Source organism: Trichomycterus rosablanca, chromosome 23 (genome assembly GCF_030014385.1).
Source record: "Trichomycterus rosablanca isolate fTriRos1 chromosome 23, fTriRos1.hap1, whole genome shotgun sequence".
Classification (NCBI taxonomy): domain Eukaryota; kingdom Metazoa; phylum Chordata; class Actinopteri; order Siluriformes; family Trichomycteridae; genus Trichomycterus; species Trichomycterus rosablanca.
The window spans coordinates 12108211-12123272 of record NC_086010.1 but is presented as its reverse complement, the minus strand read 5'-3'; the positions used below and the strand labels follow the sequence as shown (position 1 = coordinate 12123272).

At 39.3% G+C, this 15062-nt stretch overlaps 1 protein-coding gene across 1 annotated transcript in view; it reads left to right on the top strand.

The window, feature by feature from the left end:
• Positions 1 to 15062, top strand: part of epb41l4b (erythrocyte membrane protein band 4.1 like 4B) — a 91103-nt gene that overhangs the window by 59819 nt on the left and 16222 nt on the right. The window contains exons 17-19 of the mRNA XM_062985943.1: positions 2824 to 2967; positions 3090 to 3199; positions 6608 to 6691. Of these exons, the coding sequence (XP_062842013.1) occupies positions 2824 to 2967; positions 3090 to 3199; positions 6608 to 6691 (338 nt within the window). The remainder of the gene's footprint in view (positions 1 to 2823; positions 2968 to 3089; positions 3200 to 6607; positions 6692 to 15062) is intronic.

The window sequence follows — 15062 nt, the reverse complement described above, 5'->3', positions numbered from 1 at the left end:
GAAAAAGTTGGGAAATAAAATAAAAATGCAGTGTTCCTTACATTTACTTTGACTTTTATTTGATTGCAGACAGTTTGAACCTGATATATTTCATGTTTTATCTGCTCAACTTCATTTCATTTGTTATTATACCTCCATTCCTGCATTTCAGGCCTGCAACACATTCCAAAAAGGTTAGGACATGGGCAATTTAGCGCTAGTAATGAGGTGAAAAAACTAAATAATGATGTGATTCCAAACAAGTAATGTCAACAGGTGAATGTAATCATGGTTTGGTACAAAAGCAGCATCCAGGAAAGGCTGAGTCTTTGATAAGCAAAAATGATTAGAGGATCTCCAGTTTGTCAACAAATGTGTGAGAAAATGACTGAAATGTTTAAAAACAATGAACCTCAAAGAAAGATTGGAAGGAATTTGCATATTTCTCCCTCTACAGTGCATAATATTATTAAACGATTCAAGGAATCGGGAGGAATTTTAGTGCGTAAAGGCCAAGGGTGCAAGCTTAACCTTCTTAATCTTCCATCCCTCAGAAAGCACTGCATCAAGAACCGCCACTCAACAATAGCTGATATAACCACATGGGTGAGGGATTACTTTGGTAAACCTTTATCAAGCACTACAATACAGAGTTACATGCACAAATGTCACTTAAAACTTTACTGTGCAAAAAAGAAGCCTTATGTTAACCATGTCCAGAAGCGGTGCCAACTTCTCTGAGCTCGGAGGCATCTAGGATGGACCATCACACAGTGGAAACGTGTATTGTGGGCAGATGAATCAGCATTTCAGGTCTTTTCTTGGAAAACATGGATGCCGTGTGCTCCAGGGTCTGTCATGGTATGGGGCTGTGTCAGTGCCCTTGGCAGAGGTCATTTACACCTCTGTGATGCAGCATTAATGCAGAAAAGTACATTGAGATCTTAGAGCAACATGTGCTGCCTTCAAGACGTCATTTTCCAGGGACGTCCAGCATTTGTCAACAAGACGATGCAAAACCACATGCTGCACACATTACAAAGGCATGGCTGCAGAAGAAGAGGGTACGGGTACTGGACTGGCCTGCCTGCAGTAGAGAATGTGTGGTGAATTTTGAAACGAAAAATGCGACAACGACGACCCCGTACTGTTGCACATCTTAAGACGTGTTTGCAGGAAGAATGAGACAAAATAAAAGCTGAAACACTAAATCACTTGGTCTCCTCGGTGCCAAAACGTCTATTTAATGTGGTAAAAAAAGAATGGCAACATTACAAAGTGGTAAATGCTTTACTGTCTCAACTTTTTTGGAATGTGTTGCAGGCCTGAAATGCAGGAATGGATGTTTATTCATAAATGAAATGAAGTTAAGCAGATAAAACACGAAATATCTCAGGCTCATCCTGTCTGCAATCAAATAAAAGTCAAAGTAAATTTAAGAAACGCTGTGTTTTTATTTATTATTCGCATTTTCCATGCTGTCCCAACTTTTTCTGATTTGGGGTTGTATTATACATTGACTAAATTGAATGTTTAGATAACATAACTGCATTTTTTGTCATGTGGCATTTATGTTCATTTCTTTACAACTTGTGGGCTATTAGGCTGTGCCTTATAAGATGCAAACCTTAAAAAAAAACAAAATCATTATATGTTGTATCATTCAGTTTCCCCTTCAATGAAACTGAGGCCTCCAGCACAAATAAACAACCCCAAACCATCATCCATTCTTTTCACTATGCATTGTATCTAATTTAATAGACTTTAGATGATTACTTGTGTACTCACCTTGTTTTCAGAGATTTTAATCTTGGGACCTCCTGAAGCTAAGCCATTGTTCTTTCTAAATATTTACACCTGACTAAGACAGCTCCGACATTGTCATTCTATTACGGTGCCACACAGTCATTGAACACTTCAGTATAAATAACTCTACTGCAAATATTTGTCTTAAAAGATTGCATGATTTTATGCTGCTATAGCTAAACCCACTACTTAAATTGTTTTACATACCACTGGCCATTTACCATATACACCAATCAGCCATAACATTAAAACCACCTCCTTGTTTCTACACTCACTGTCCGTTTTATCAGCTCTCTGCATGCTTTCTCTTTCATGATGTTCTTCAATGGTCAGGACCCCCACAGAACCACTACAGAGCAGGTATTATTTGGGTGGCGGATCATTCTCAGCACTGCAGTGACACTGACATGGTGGTGGTGTGTTAGTGTGTGTTGTGCTGGTATGAGTGGATCAGACAGCAGCGCTGCAGGAGTTTTTAAACACCTCACTGTCTCTGCTGGACTGACAATAGTCCACCAACCAAAATATATCCAGCCAACAGCGCCCCATGGGCAGCGTCCTGTGACCACTGATGAAGGTCTCAAAGATGACCAACTCAAACAGCAGCAATAGAGATCGTCTCTGACTTTACATCTACAAGGTGGACCAACTAGGTAGGAGTGTCTAATAGAGTGGACAGTGAGTGGACACAGTATTCAAAAACTCCAGCAGCACTGCTGTGTCTGATCCACTCATACCAGCACGACACACACTAACACACCACCACCATGTCAGTGTCACTGCAGTGCTGATAATGATCCACCACCTAAATAATATCTGCTCTGTGGTGGTCCTGGGAGGGTCCTGACCATTGAAGAACAGGGTGAAAGCAGGCCAAAAAAAAAAGCATACAGAGAAACAGATGGACACAGTCAGTAATTGTAGAACTACAAAGTGCTGATAAAATGGACAGTGAGTGTAGAAACAAGGAGGTGGTTTTAATGTTATGGCTGATTAGTGTATGTTTTGTGTATTTCTGTAACACACTGTGATCATTTCCTAGTTTTCCACTAAGAAGTCCAGATATCCAAAGGTTCAGCGTGGAAGAAAATGAGACAGTGTTTTCTGCAAAGCACTATCACTGCTATCGATGGCATGGATACGAGAAACAGGATGTGCCATGCCTTACATTACCCAAATCCAGTAAGTAAGTTCCAATAAGTCCAGTAAGTAAAGCATTTGGTAATCTAAACACATTATGATTGTGCACAGATCTTTGTGTTATTTACAGGTTTGTATGTTATGTGTGGGGTTTGTTTCTCCAGAGCAACTGGCTGTTCCTAAAGGAGAAGATCTGAACCAAGTTCTGCGGAGCCCAAATCATTTGAACACGGATCCTACACCCTGGCCGACGTTTCACATCAATATTGACACAGTTAGTTTTGCTTTGATTTTAAAGAGAAACAGAAACAATCCAAACACATCCAGGTGTCTTCATAAAGGTATAGATCACTCAGGGATAGTTTTCACAATCTGAGATTTGTATTAGTTTGACCAGAATTTGTAAATCTATAATGGAGGAAAACTAAAGTGGTACTAAATCCAAAAACTAAAAGTTTAACCATTTATAATTATTGTACCCCCTTTGCATAAGCACTTGCTTGAGTCAGCTTTTGTTATTGCTGTCACTATGTTGAATAAACAGGCCATAATAAACTTGTTATTAAACAGTATTATATCTTATACAGTGGACCCTTGAGTTACGAACCGTTTACCATACGAACATTTTGAGTCACGAGCGATCTTTTTCAACTTAACGTTCGAACAAATTTCGGATTATGAACTGAAATTCTCGAAACACGTGACGTCACAAACAAGTTGACTTCGACCGTCTCTCTCTATATATATGTACAGTGAGCGAACGTTTGGACGGCAGACAGTGTTTTCGGTGTTTTCTTTATATTTTGTAAAATTCTATATTAAAATGGCCCCAAAGAAGGTGCAGACAAAGCGTAGTGCTGAGAAAATGAACAAATCTATTACTATTTGTTGTTGTATAATTACTCCTGCCAGTAGCTGTCACTGGGTGTGTTCGAAATCCTAGGGAGCTGCCTTGCTGTCTTACTGTCTACATAGGCAGCTGCCTCAGTAGAGAGGATTCTAATAAGTCAGTGACTTATAAGGCAGATTATTAGAACACGCTACTTAGACAGCGATTCCATCGGGTTTAGCATTTAGCATCTTGCCATTAAAACCAATGGATTGAGGTAGCACAGCACGCTAACATGTCAATATAGCATCTCCTTCGTGTACCGATAACGGTTACATTTCCTGACAAGCCCGAACTTGCAAATAAAAACACTCGGTACAAGTTTATGCAAGTTAAAAATCAGTAATATTTTATTTACGTTTGAAAATAACTCCACTCGTTTGTCCGCACCGTCAGCCATGTTTATTTTTCTGTGAGAGAAGAGCACCTGACCCGCAATGAATTCTGGGATTGCCTTGATCACTAAGGACGCGTCGGATGCTCACTCGTTCTTGAGTCAAAATAACGTTGAAATATTAAGATGCCTCAGTAGTGAGGATATTAAGGCATCTAGGATTTCGAACAGCCTCCTTCTCGGGAGCGCGCATAGAATGACGTAAAGGAAATCGCACCTACACCCACAAAATACAACACTATACTGAAACAAAGAAGGAGATAATAGAGAAATATGAGAGTTTCTGGTAAATACATTTTATAAAACAAAGAAGGACATTTATTAAGGTGTATGGTACAGCACACGTACTGTACTGAAATGTGATGTGTTTTTTATGTTTTTTTTTATTATTGTTTATTACAGTATTATCTATTCTATAATATACTTGTATTTATAACAAAAAAGAGCATTTAAGACATTAGAAAGGTTAGGTAAGGGGGTGGTTTAGGAGGTCTGGCACGGATTAATTTTATTTACATTATTTCTTATGGGAAAAATAGGTTTAACTAACGAACATTTTGACTTCAGAACAGCCCTTCGGAACCAATTAAATTTGTAAGTCAAGGGTCTACTGTACATATGTTCTTTATAGGAGACAGGTCTGAACTAAAAATCCCTAAGAATACATGATCTAGAAAGCATTATATGTAGATCTAAAATATGTATGTTTTTCTGCAGTGGTCAAAGAAGTTACAACTGGGGATACAACTAGATTGTGAGGGGGAAAAAATGCCAAACTAGAAAAATAATTACATAATGTACACTGCTCAAAAAATTAGGGACACACTTAAATCACACATTGGATCTCGATGAACGAAAGATTCAAGTTGGAAATCTTTACTTATATAAATTGTGTAATTAGTTAAGAACAAAATGACACATGGAGTCAATGGAAACAATAAACATCAACCCATGGAGGGCTGGACTCAAATTAATAAATTAATCAAATTAATGTTACTCAGTAGTGTGTATGCCCCCCACGTGCCTGTATGCACTCCCAGCAACGTCTGGACGTGCTCCTGATGAGACAGCGGGTGATGTCATGGGGGATGTCCTCCCAGACCTGGATCAGGGCATCACTGAGCTCCTAGACAGTCTGTGGCGCGACTTGGTGGCATTGGATGCACTGATACATAAAGTCCCAGAGGTTCTCAATTGGATTCAGGTCTGGGGCCAGCCAGAGGCATCAATGCCTTCATTGTCTACAAACTCTGGCCACATGAGGCTGGGAATTGTCCTGCACCAGGAGGAACCCAGGGCCCACTGCACCAGCCTAAGGTCTGACAACAGCTCTGAGGATTTCATCTCGGTACCTAACAGCATTCGGGGTATCATTGGCTATCACGTGGAGGTTTGTGCGACCCTCCATTACCGACCGGTCATGCTGGATGATGTTGCAGGCAGCATAACATTCACCACAGTGTCTCCAGACTCTTTCACGTCTGTCACATTAATCTGTGAAGAGAACGGGGTGCCAGTGGTGGACCTTCTAATTCTGGTGTTCTCTGGCAAATGCCAATCGAGCTGCACGGTGCTGGGCTGTGAGTACAGGTCCCACTAGAGGACAACGGGCTCTCATGCCACACTCATGAAGTCTGTTTCTGACAGTTTGTTTAGAAACATGCACACCAGTAGCCCGCTGCAGGTCACTTTGTAGGGCTCTGGCAGGGCTCCTCCTGTTCCTCCACTCACAAAGGAGCAGATACAGGTCCTGCTGCTGGGTTGATGCCCTTCTACGTGCTCTCCTTGTGTAACAGCCTGTGTCCTGGTATCTCCTTCATGCTCCTGAGACTGTGCTGGGAGACAAAGCAAACCTTCTTGCGACAGTATGTATGAATGTGCTCTATATGTGGAGGAGCTGGACTACCTGTGCAACCTGAAAGGGCTGCAGGTACCGCCTCATGCTACCAGTAGTGACAAGGACACTAGCAAAAATGCAAAACTAGAGGAGAATCAGTCAGGAAGGATAAGGAGACAGTAACTGTCTGTGGCCACCACCTGTAAAACCATTCCCTTTTGGGGGTTGTCTTGCTGTTGCCTCTCCGGTGCACCTGTTGTCACTTTCCTTTGCACCAAAGCAGGTGAACTTGATTCACAATCGCTTATGCTTCCTAACTGGGAAGATTGAAATCCCTGAAGTTTAACTGACTTTGTGTTATACTGTGATGATTAAGTGTTCCCTTAATTTTTTGAGCCGTGTAGACTTGCTGTAGTATCTGAAATGTGCAATCTAAAACTGCGTATACAGTTTTGTGACACAGTAGGTATTAATTCTATAAAAAAAACATGCCATCTACTTTAATACGGTAATAAATATAGAAAATAAAGTATAGCCTGTCTTTCTGTTTTGCTGCATGCAGGCAGAGAAAAAGCCTTTATCAGAGAAAAGTCTACCCTCCTCGCCCAGTGGTTTTCAAGATCAACTCAAAAGCAATATTGTTAGGGTAAGTGGCAGATAAATCTTTCATAAATATATATTGATAGGATATAATAATGATATCCATACTATAATAGTCCATACTATCTAAAGGCCATTTCTGCACAGTTGTTTCAGTCCTTTACAGAAACAAGAACCCCTACTTAAACCCTAAACAGCAAAAGCATTGTCCTGATTCTTCAGTTTTGGGTAATGTTACACAGCCTTTTGTACACAGCAATGGGGAGTTGATTCAGCATTTAGGAAAGAAATTGGAATGCCAGTAATGAGGTCTTGGAATTGCTCACAATGTCAAAAGCCAGTCAACAAGATCTTAACAAACAATCCCTTTTTGACTTAGAACAGGATATAACCTTGTGATGATTGGTTTTGGTTTGATCAGTTTTCAAATTTGGATTTTGATTGGACGATTCCAACGTGTTTTACATATGATCTTCAAGTTTTATAGAAAAGAGTGTTACATATAATGTTATTTATGCTAAAATGTAGCTGTATCTTATTAAAATCTGTCCATATGCTGAAAGGTACTAGTATAAGGTACATCAGTTCACGTGCTATAGAAGTGCATGTATCCGGGCACTCTTAGTGCCTGTCCCAAGCCTGGGTAAAAAGGAGGGTTGCATCAGGAGGGACATTTGGTGTATGAAATATAAGCATCAAAAATTTTATTTAATACACACCAGATCAGTCAAGGCCCTAGTTCAGCGGTCCCCAACCTTTTTTGCACCACGGTCCTGTTTCATAGAAGATATAATTTCCTGGCCCGGCGGGGGAATTTAAAATAGAACAGCTATAGAATGGAAAATCCGTGTGAATCCTGAGCTTTTTCTTTTGCTGCAACGAGACTCTGCTCCCACCTAGTGGTGATTGGGGACAATAACACCCAAAGAGTATTGGAAATTTAACTGCTCTTGTAGTGATCTCTAATTATTTATTCTTTCTGTTTGGTAATAAATGTTCCAGTCCTCTGCCCGGAGGTTGGGGACCAATGCCCTAGTTAACAACAACTGCCACTAGGTTACTAGTGGAAACTATGCTGCTGTTGGGTGGAAGGAGAGGGGAAAAGAACGTTCTATAGCAGAGAGAGAGGTCAAAGGGTAGAGAGGGTAAGAAGGTGGAGGTACAAGTTGGAACTTTGAACGTGGTCTCTATAGCTTGTAAAGGAAGGGATTAGCTAGGAGGAAGTGAGGGCTGCCATAAAGGGAATAAAGAGTGGAAAGGCAGTTGGCCCTGATAGCATGCCAGTGGAAATGTTTAAGAGAGATTGCAGTGGAGTTTTAAACTAGATTGTTTACCAAAATCTTGAAATATAAAAGAATGACTGAGGAGTGTAGAAGAAGTGGACTGGTTCTGATTTTTAGTAATAAGGGTGATGTGCAGAGCTGAGGTAACTGCAGAGGCATACAGAGTGGGAAAGAGTAGTGGAAGCTAGGCTGAGAAAAGAGGTGAGGATTTATGGGTAGCATTACAATTTCTTGCCAGCAAAGTGCACCATAGCTCTGATGTTTGCTTTGGAAGTGTTGATGGAAAGTATATTAAAGGCCAAAGAAGATTTAGAGAAAGCTTATGATATGGTGTTGAGAGAGGAGCTGTGGTATTGTATCAATACTGGGAGTGGCGGAGAGCTATGTGAGGGTTGTGCAAGATATGTATGAGGACAGCGGGACTGATGCTAAGATATGTGGAAATGGCAGGACCTATTTTTAAAACAAAAGTAAATGTTTCATGTACCTTTCCATAGTAAACTAATATAAACATATTTAAGTTTTTAAACGGTAATAAGATAATATTTTAAAATTTTAGAATACACCGGAATTCTATTATATTTATATTTTAATAATTATTATTTTATTTTAAGTTTTAAAGCAAGTAAAATTGGACACTTCAAAGCTTCTTTTTATTGTAATGCCAAGCCTGGTATCTTTTTAAATAGATATCAGATATTAAATAGATATAATAAATATCTCCCACAGTTATTACCACTTTTTTCTAACTTTGCCATTATTAACATTAATGCGCTTACAGGGGGCTGTAGGTCATGTGTTGTAGCACTTGGGTTGTTCTTTATATCTTTAAGGATAAAATGGTTTTGAGTGTGGACTGAATTTGCTGTATTAAGATCATGGCTGATGATTTACTGAATAGTAGGTGCTCCAACACAGCAAACTGCCAAGATTTATACTTTTATAGAGGTAGTTACACTTCTTGATCTACTTATTTTGTGTATTTGTTTAGTAACACCTGTCTGCTAATTACTTTTTATGAAGGCGGTAGTAAAAAGAGTGTACTTATTCCTCCCACCTAATTTCTAAATGTTGGTTTACTTTTAGTGAAAAAAAAAATACAATGAATATATAATGAAGCTACATGCCATTTAAAAAAGTTTAGTTTTTTGTTCTTGCCACTTTTTTGCTTGTGTTAAGGTTTTTTTTTATTTAATATCTATTAAATCAGCATATTACAATAAATCCAAATAATATGCAACTGCATACAATATAATACCAGGCACTAGACAAGTAAAAATGGAAAACAGGTAAAATATCACAAAGTGCACAAAAGCACTAATGTTTTATTATAGTTATAGTTTATGGACAGGCATTGTAGTGACTCATAGGCCAAATATAATATGGAGTTTGAAGGAATATTTCAGGATTTTAATTTTTTTTTTAATCTACTGCATCTGTAGTACTGTAGTATATGCTTTCAGAAATGTCTGTATCTATCTATCTATCTATCTATCTATCTATCTATCTATCTATCTATCTATCTATCTATCTATCTATCTATCTATTTTTTTATTGGCTTATGATTGTACCATCAGTACTTGCAAAAGAGTTTGAGAAGTACAAAGCAAATGCTAACCATACATTTATCAAAAACATCTTGTTGACTCCAAGGCATTTTAGAATATTCTTCTTTTATTAACACGGCATTCCAACATCATATAAACAGTCAAATGCTATGGTGAGAGTGAGATATTGGAATGTTGTCCTGCTTTAGAGTTTTTAGGTGACTAAGCATAATTGCTGAAACAATAGATTTTGATGTCGAGCAGAACATTTTGAGGCTTAATAACATTTCACTTATGCCACAAGACAGCAGTCTAAAGCAACTAAATTAAGGTTTTGGAAGTGCCTAAGTAAAGTTCTGACCCTACACAGTTTATGTTTGAAATATTTTGAATGTGGCTGAATTAAAGCAGTACTGCCAGGAAAAGAGTCTCCAGATCAGTGTGTTCCTGGAAGCATTTAGTTACAGCTGTAACTAAAGGTTGCATGTTCAAGGGGGCAATTGAGGGTGTTGAAAGTGTGACTTGAAAGTGTGGTAGAGTAATGAAAACAAAACAAACCCAACAATTAGGACATGCATGCTGCTCATTCTGAGTAATCAAAGCATTGATTGAAAGCGGGTTGTTCAAAATAATAGCAGTGAGGAGTTCAATTGGTGAAGTCGTTCATTCTGCAGAAGAACGGGTGTCAATATTTGCCCTTATTTAAGGTAGGAGGGTGGCAAATGTTGCACATGTTGGTCAAAGTGCATTTCCTTTTGAAATACTGGGTTAAATGGGTCGTTCCAGACATTGTTCTGATGAACAGCGTACTTTGATTAAAAAGTTGATTGTAGAGGGAAAAACATACAGAGAAGTGCAGCAAATTCTAGGCTGCTCAGCTAAAATGATCTCAAATGCCTTGAAGTGACAACCAAAACCTGAAAGACGCAGAAGGAAGCATGTTGTTTAAAAGGATTGAAGAATAGCCAAAATGGCAAATACTCAGCCAATGATCACCTCCAGAAAGATCAAGGAACATCTGAAGTTACCAGTGAGTACAGAAGATGATTAAGTGAAGCCAATTTACCAGCAAGAACTCCTGCAAAGTCCCGTTGTTAAGAAAAATATGTTTCCTGAATGGGTTCAAATCTGCCAAGGAACACATTGACTGGTCCAAAGAGAAATGGCTCAACATTTTGTGGACTGGTAAAAGCAAAATTGTTCTTTTTGGGTCTAGTGGCCGTAGACAGTATGTCAGACGACCCCCGATCACTGAATTCAAGCCACAGTGCACTGTGAAGGTAGTAAAGCACGGTGGTACAAAATGATAATATGGGGATGTTTTTCATACCATGGTGTTATGCCTATTTATCGCATACGAGGGATCATGGATCAGTTTGAATATATAAAAATACTTGAGAAGATCATGTTGCCCTATGTCGAAGAAGAAATGTCCTTAAAATGGGTGTTTCAACATGACAATGACCCAAACCATCTTGGTTACAGACAAACAAGATTGAGGTAATAGAGTGGCCAGCACAATCCCCTGACTTCAATCCCAGAGAGAACTTGTGGGCTGACGTCTGAAACACGTTTTTTTGAGGCAAAACCCAAAATTGCAGAAGAACTGTGGAATGTAGTGTAATCATCCTGGACTGAAATACCTGTTCAGAGGTGCCAGAAATTGGTCGACTCTATGCAACACAGATCTCAGAAACAATTGTTATGCCACTAAATATTAGTTCAGTAATTTAAAGTAAAGTGAAACCTTAAAAAAAAATTTCAGTTTATAGATACATTTTTTGAGTTTTTAAAGAAAAATGCTGGCACTGCTATTTTTTTGAACAGCCTAATATTAATTTTTCTTAACTTTTTGTAAAGGATTAACACAAACTGGCTAAATTTGGTTAATGTTTTGATTTAGAATTGAAAGTGTAGTATTTTCAGTGCATTTGCATTTATGGAAATAAAAGTTATTATAATGATTTTGTGCTTTATTCACTTTTTTTAAAATCACTGCTATTTTTTTGAACACCACTGTATATATATACACAGTATATATATATACAGTATATATATATATACAGTACAGGCCAAAAGTTTGGACACACCTTCTCATTCCTGTGCTTTTTCTTAATTTTTTTTAAATTTTCTACATTGTAGATTAATACTAAAGACATCCAAACTATGAAGGAACACATATGGAATTATGTAGTAAACAAAAAAGTGTTAAACAAACCAGAATATGTTTTATATTTTAGATTCTTCAAAGTAGCCATCTTTTGCTTTAATGACAGATTTGCACACTCTTTGAAATTTTCTCAACCAGCTTTATTAGGTTTCCACCTGGAATGGTTTTCAATGAATGTTTGTGCCTTGTCTAGAGTGAATTTTTGGAATTTGTTGCTTTTTTAATGTGTTTGAGACCATCAGTTGGGTTGTGCAGAGGTAGAGTTGGTAAAATATAAAACATATTCTGGTTTGTTTAACACTTTTTGGTTCACTACATAATTCTTCATAGTTTGGATGTCTTCAGTATTAATCTACAATGTAGAAAATAAAAATTATCAAGAAAAAACATTGAAGAGAAGGTGTGTCCAAACTATTGGCTGGTGTGTCCAAACTTTTGGCCTGTACTGTATATATATATATATATATACAGGGGTTGGACAAAATAACTGAAACACCTGTCATTTTAGTGTAGGAGGTTTCATGGCTAAATTGGACCAGTCTGGTGGCCAATCTTCATTAATTGCACATTGCACCAGTAAGAGCAGAGTGTGAAGGTTCAATTAGCAGGGTAAGAGCACAGTTTTGCTCAAAATATTGCAATGCACACAACATTATGGGTGACATACCAGAGTTCAAAAGAGGACAAATTGTTGGTGCACGTCTTGCTGGCGCATCTGTGACCAAGACAGCAAGTCTTTGTGATGTATCAAGAGCCACGGTATCCAGGGTAATGTCAGCATACCACCAAGAAGGACAAACCACATCCAACAGGATTAACTGTGGACGCAAGAGGAAGCTGTCTGAAAGGGATGTTCGGGTGCTAACCCGGATTGTATCCAAAAAACATAAAACCACGGCTGCCCAAATCACGGCAGAATTAAATGTGCACCTCAACTCTCCTGTTTCCACCAGAACTGTCCGTCGGGAGCTCCACAGGGTCAATATACACGGCCGGGCTGCTATAGCCAAACCTTTGGTCACTCGTGCCAATGCCAAACGTCGGTTTCAATGGTGCAAGGAGCGCAAATCTTGGGCTGTGGACAATGTGAAACATGTATTGTTCTCTGATGAGTCCACCTTTACTGTTTTCCCCACATCCGGGAGAGTTACGGTGTGGAGAAGCCCCAAAGAAGCGTACCACCCAGACTGTTGCATGCCCAGAGTGAAGCATGGGGGTGGATCAGTGATGGTTTGGGCTGCCATATCATGGCATTCCCTTGGCCCAATACTTGTGCTAGATGGGCGCGTCACTGCCAAGGACTACCGAACCATTCTGGAGGACCATGTGCATCCAATGGCGGTGCCGTGTATCAGGATGACAATGCACCAATACACACAGCAAGACTGGTGAAAGATTGGTTTGATGAACATGAAAGTGAAGTTGAACATCTCCCATGGCCTGCACAGTCACCAGATCTAAATATTATTGAGCCACGTTGGGTTGTTTTGGAGAAGCGAGTCAGGAAACGTTTTCCTCCACCAGCATCACGTAGTGACCTGGCCACTATCCTGCAAGAAGAATGGCTTAAAATCCCTCTGACCACTGTGCAGGACTTGTATATGTCATTTCCAAGACGAATTGACGCTGTATTGGCCGCAAAAGGAGGCCCTACACTATACTAATAAATTATTGTGGTCTAAAACCAGGTGTTTCAGTTATTTTGTCCAACCCCTGTATATATACAGTGGGGCCAAAAAGTATTTAGTCAGCCACTGATTGTGCAAGTTCTCCTACTTAGAAAGATGAGAGAGGTCTGTAATTTTCATCATAGGTAAACTTCAACTATGAGAGACAAAATGAGAAAAAAAAATCCAGGAAATCACATTGTAGGATTTTTAAAGAATTTATTTGTAAATTGTGGTGGAAAATAAGTATTTGGTCAAAAACAAACAAGCAAGATTTCTGGCTCTCACAGACCTGTAACTTCTTCTTTAAGAAGCTCTTCTGTCCTCCACTCGTTACCTGTATTAATGGCACCTGTTTGACCTCGTTAGCTGTATAAAAGACACCTGTCCACAGCCTCAAACAGTCAACCATGGCCAAGACCAAAGAGCTGTCGAAGGACACCAGGAACAAAATTGTAGACCTGCACCAGGCTGGGAAGAGTGAATCTACAATAGGCAAGCAGGTTGGTGTGAATAAATCAACTGTGGGAGCAATTGTAAGAAAATGGAAGACATACAAGACCATTGATAATCTTCCTTGGGGTCAAGATCTCATCCCGTGGGGTCAAAATGATCATGAGAACGTTGAGCAAAAATCCCAGAACTACACAGAGGGACCTGATGAATGACCTGCAGAGAGCTGGGACCAAAGTAACAAAGGCTACCATCAGTAACACACTACGCCGAGAGGGACTCAAATCCTGCAGTGCCAGGCGTGCCCCCTGCTTAAGCCAGTACATGTTCAGGCCCATCTGAAGTTTGCCAGAGAGCTTATGGATGATCCAGAAGAGGATTGGGAGAATATCATGTGGTCAGATGAAACCAAAATGGAACTTTTTGGTAAAAACTCAACTCATCGTGTTTGGAGGAAGAAGAAGAACCCAAGAACACCATACCTACTGTGAAGCATGGGGGTGGAAACATCATGCTTTGGGGCTGTTTTTCTGCAAAGGGGACAGGACGACTGATCCGTGTTAAGGAAAGAATGAATGGGGCCATGTATCGTGAGATTTTAAGCCAAAACCTCCTTCCATCAGTGAGAGCATTGAAGATGGAACGTGGCTGGGTCTTCCAGCATGACAATGATCCCAAACACACCGCTCGGGCAACGAAGGAGTGGCTCCGTAAAAAGCATTTCAAGGTCCTGGAGTGGCCTAGCCAGTCTCCAGACCTCAACCCCATAGAAAATTTGGGGAGTCCGTGTTGCCCAGCGACAGCCCCAAAACATCACTGCTCTAGAGGAGATCTGCATGGAGGAATGGGCCAAAATACCAGCTACAGTGTGTGCAAACCTGGTGAAGACTTACAGGAAACATTTGACCTCTGTCATTGCCAACAAAGGTTATGTTACAAAGTATTGAGTTGAACTTTTGTTATTGACCAAATACTTATTTTTCACCATAATTTACAAATAAATTTTTAAAAAATCCTACAATGTGATTTCCTGGATTTTTTTTCACATTTTGTCTCTCATAGTTGAAGTGTACCTATGATGAAAATTACAGACCTCTCTCATCTTTCCAAGTAGGAGAACTTGCACAATCAGTGGCTGACTAAATACTTTTTGACCCCACTGTATATACATACAGTATATACCACTATATATATACAGTATATACCGTATATATATATATATATATATATATATATATATATATATATATACAGTATATATATATATACAGTGTATCACAAAAGTGAGTACACCCCT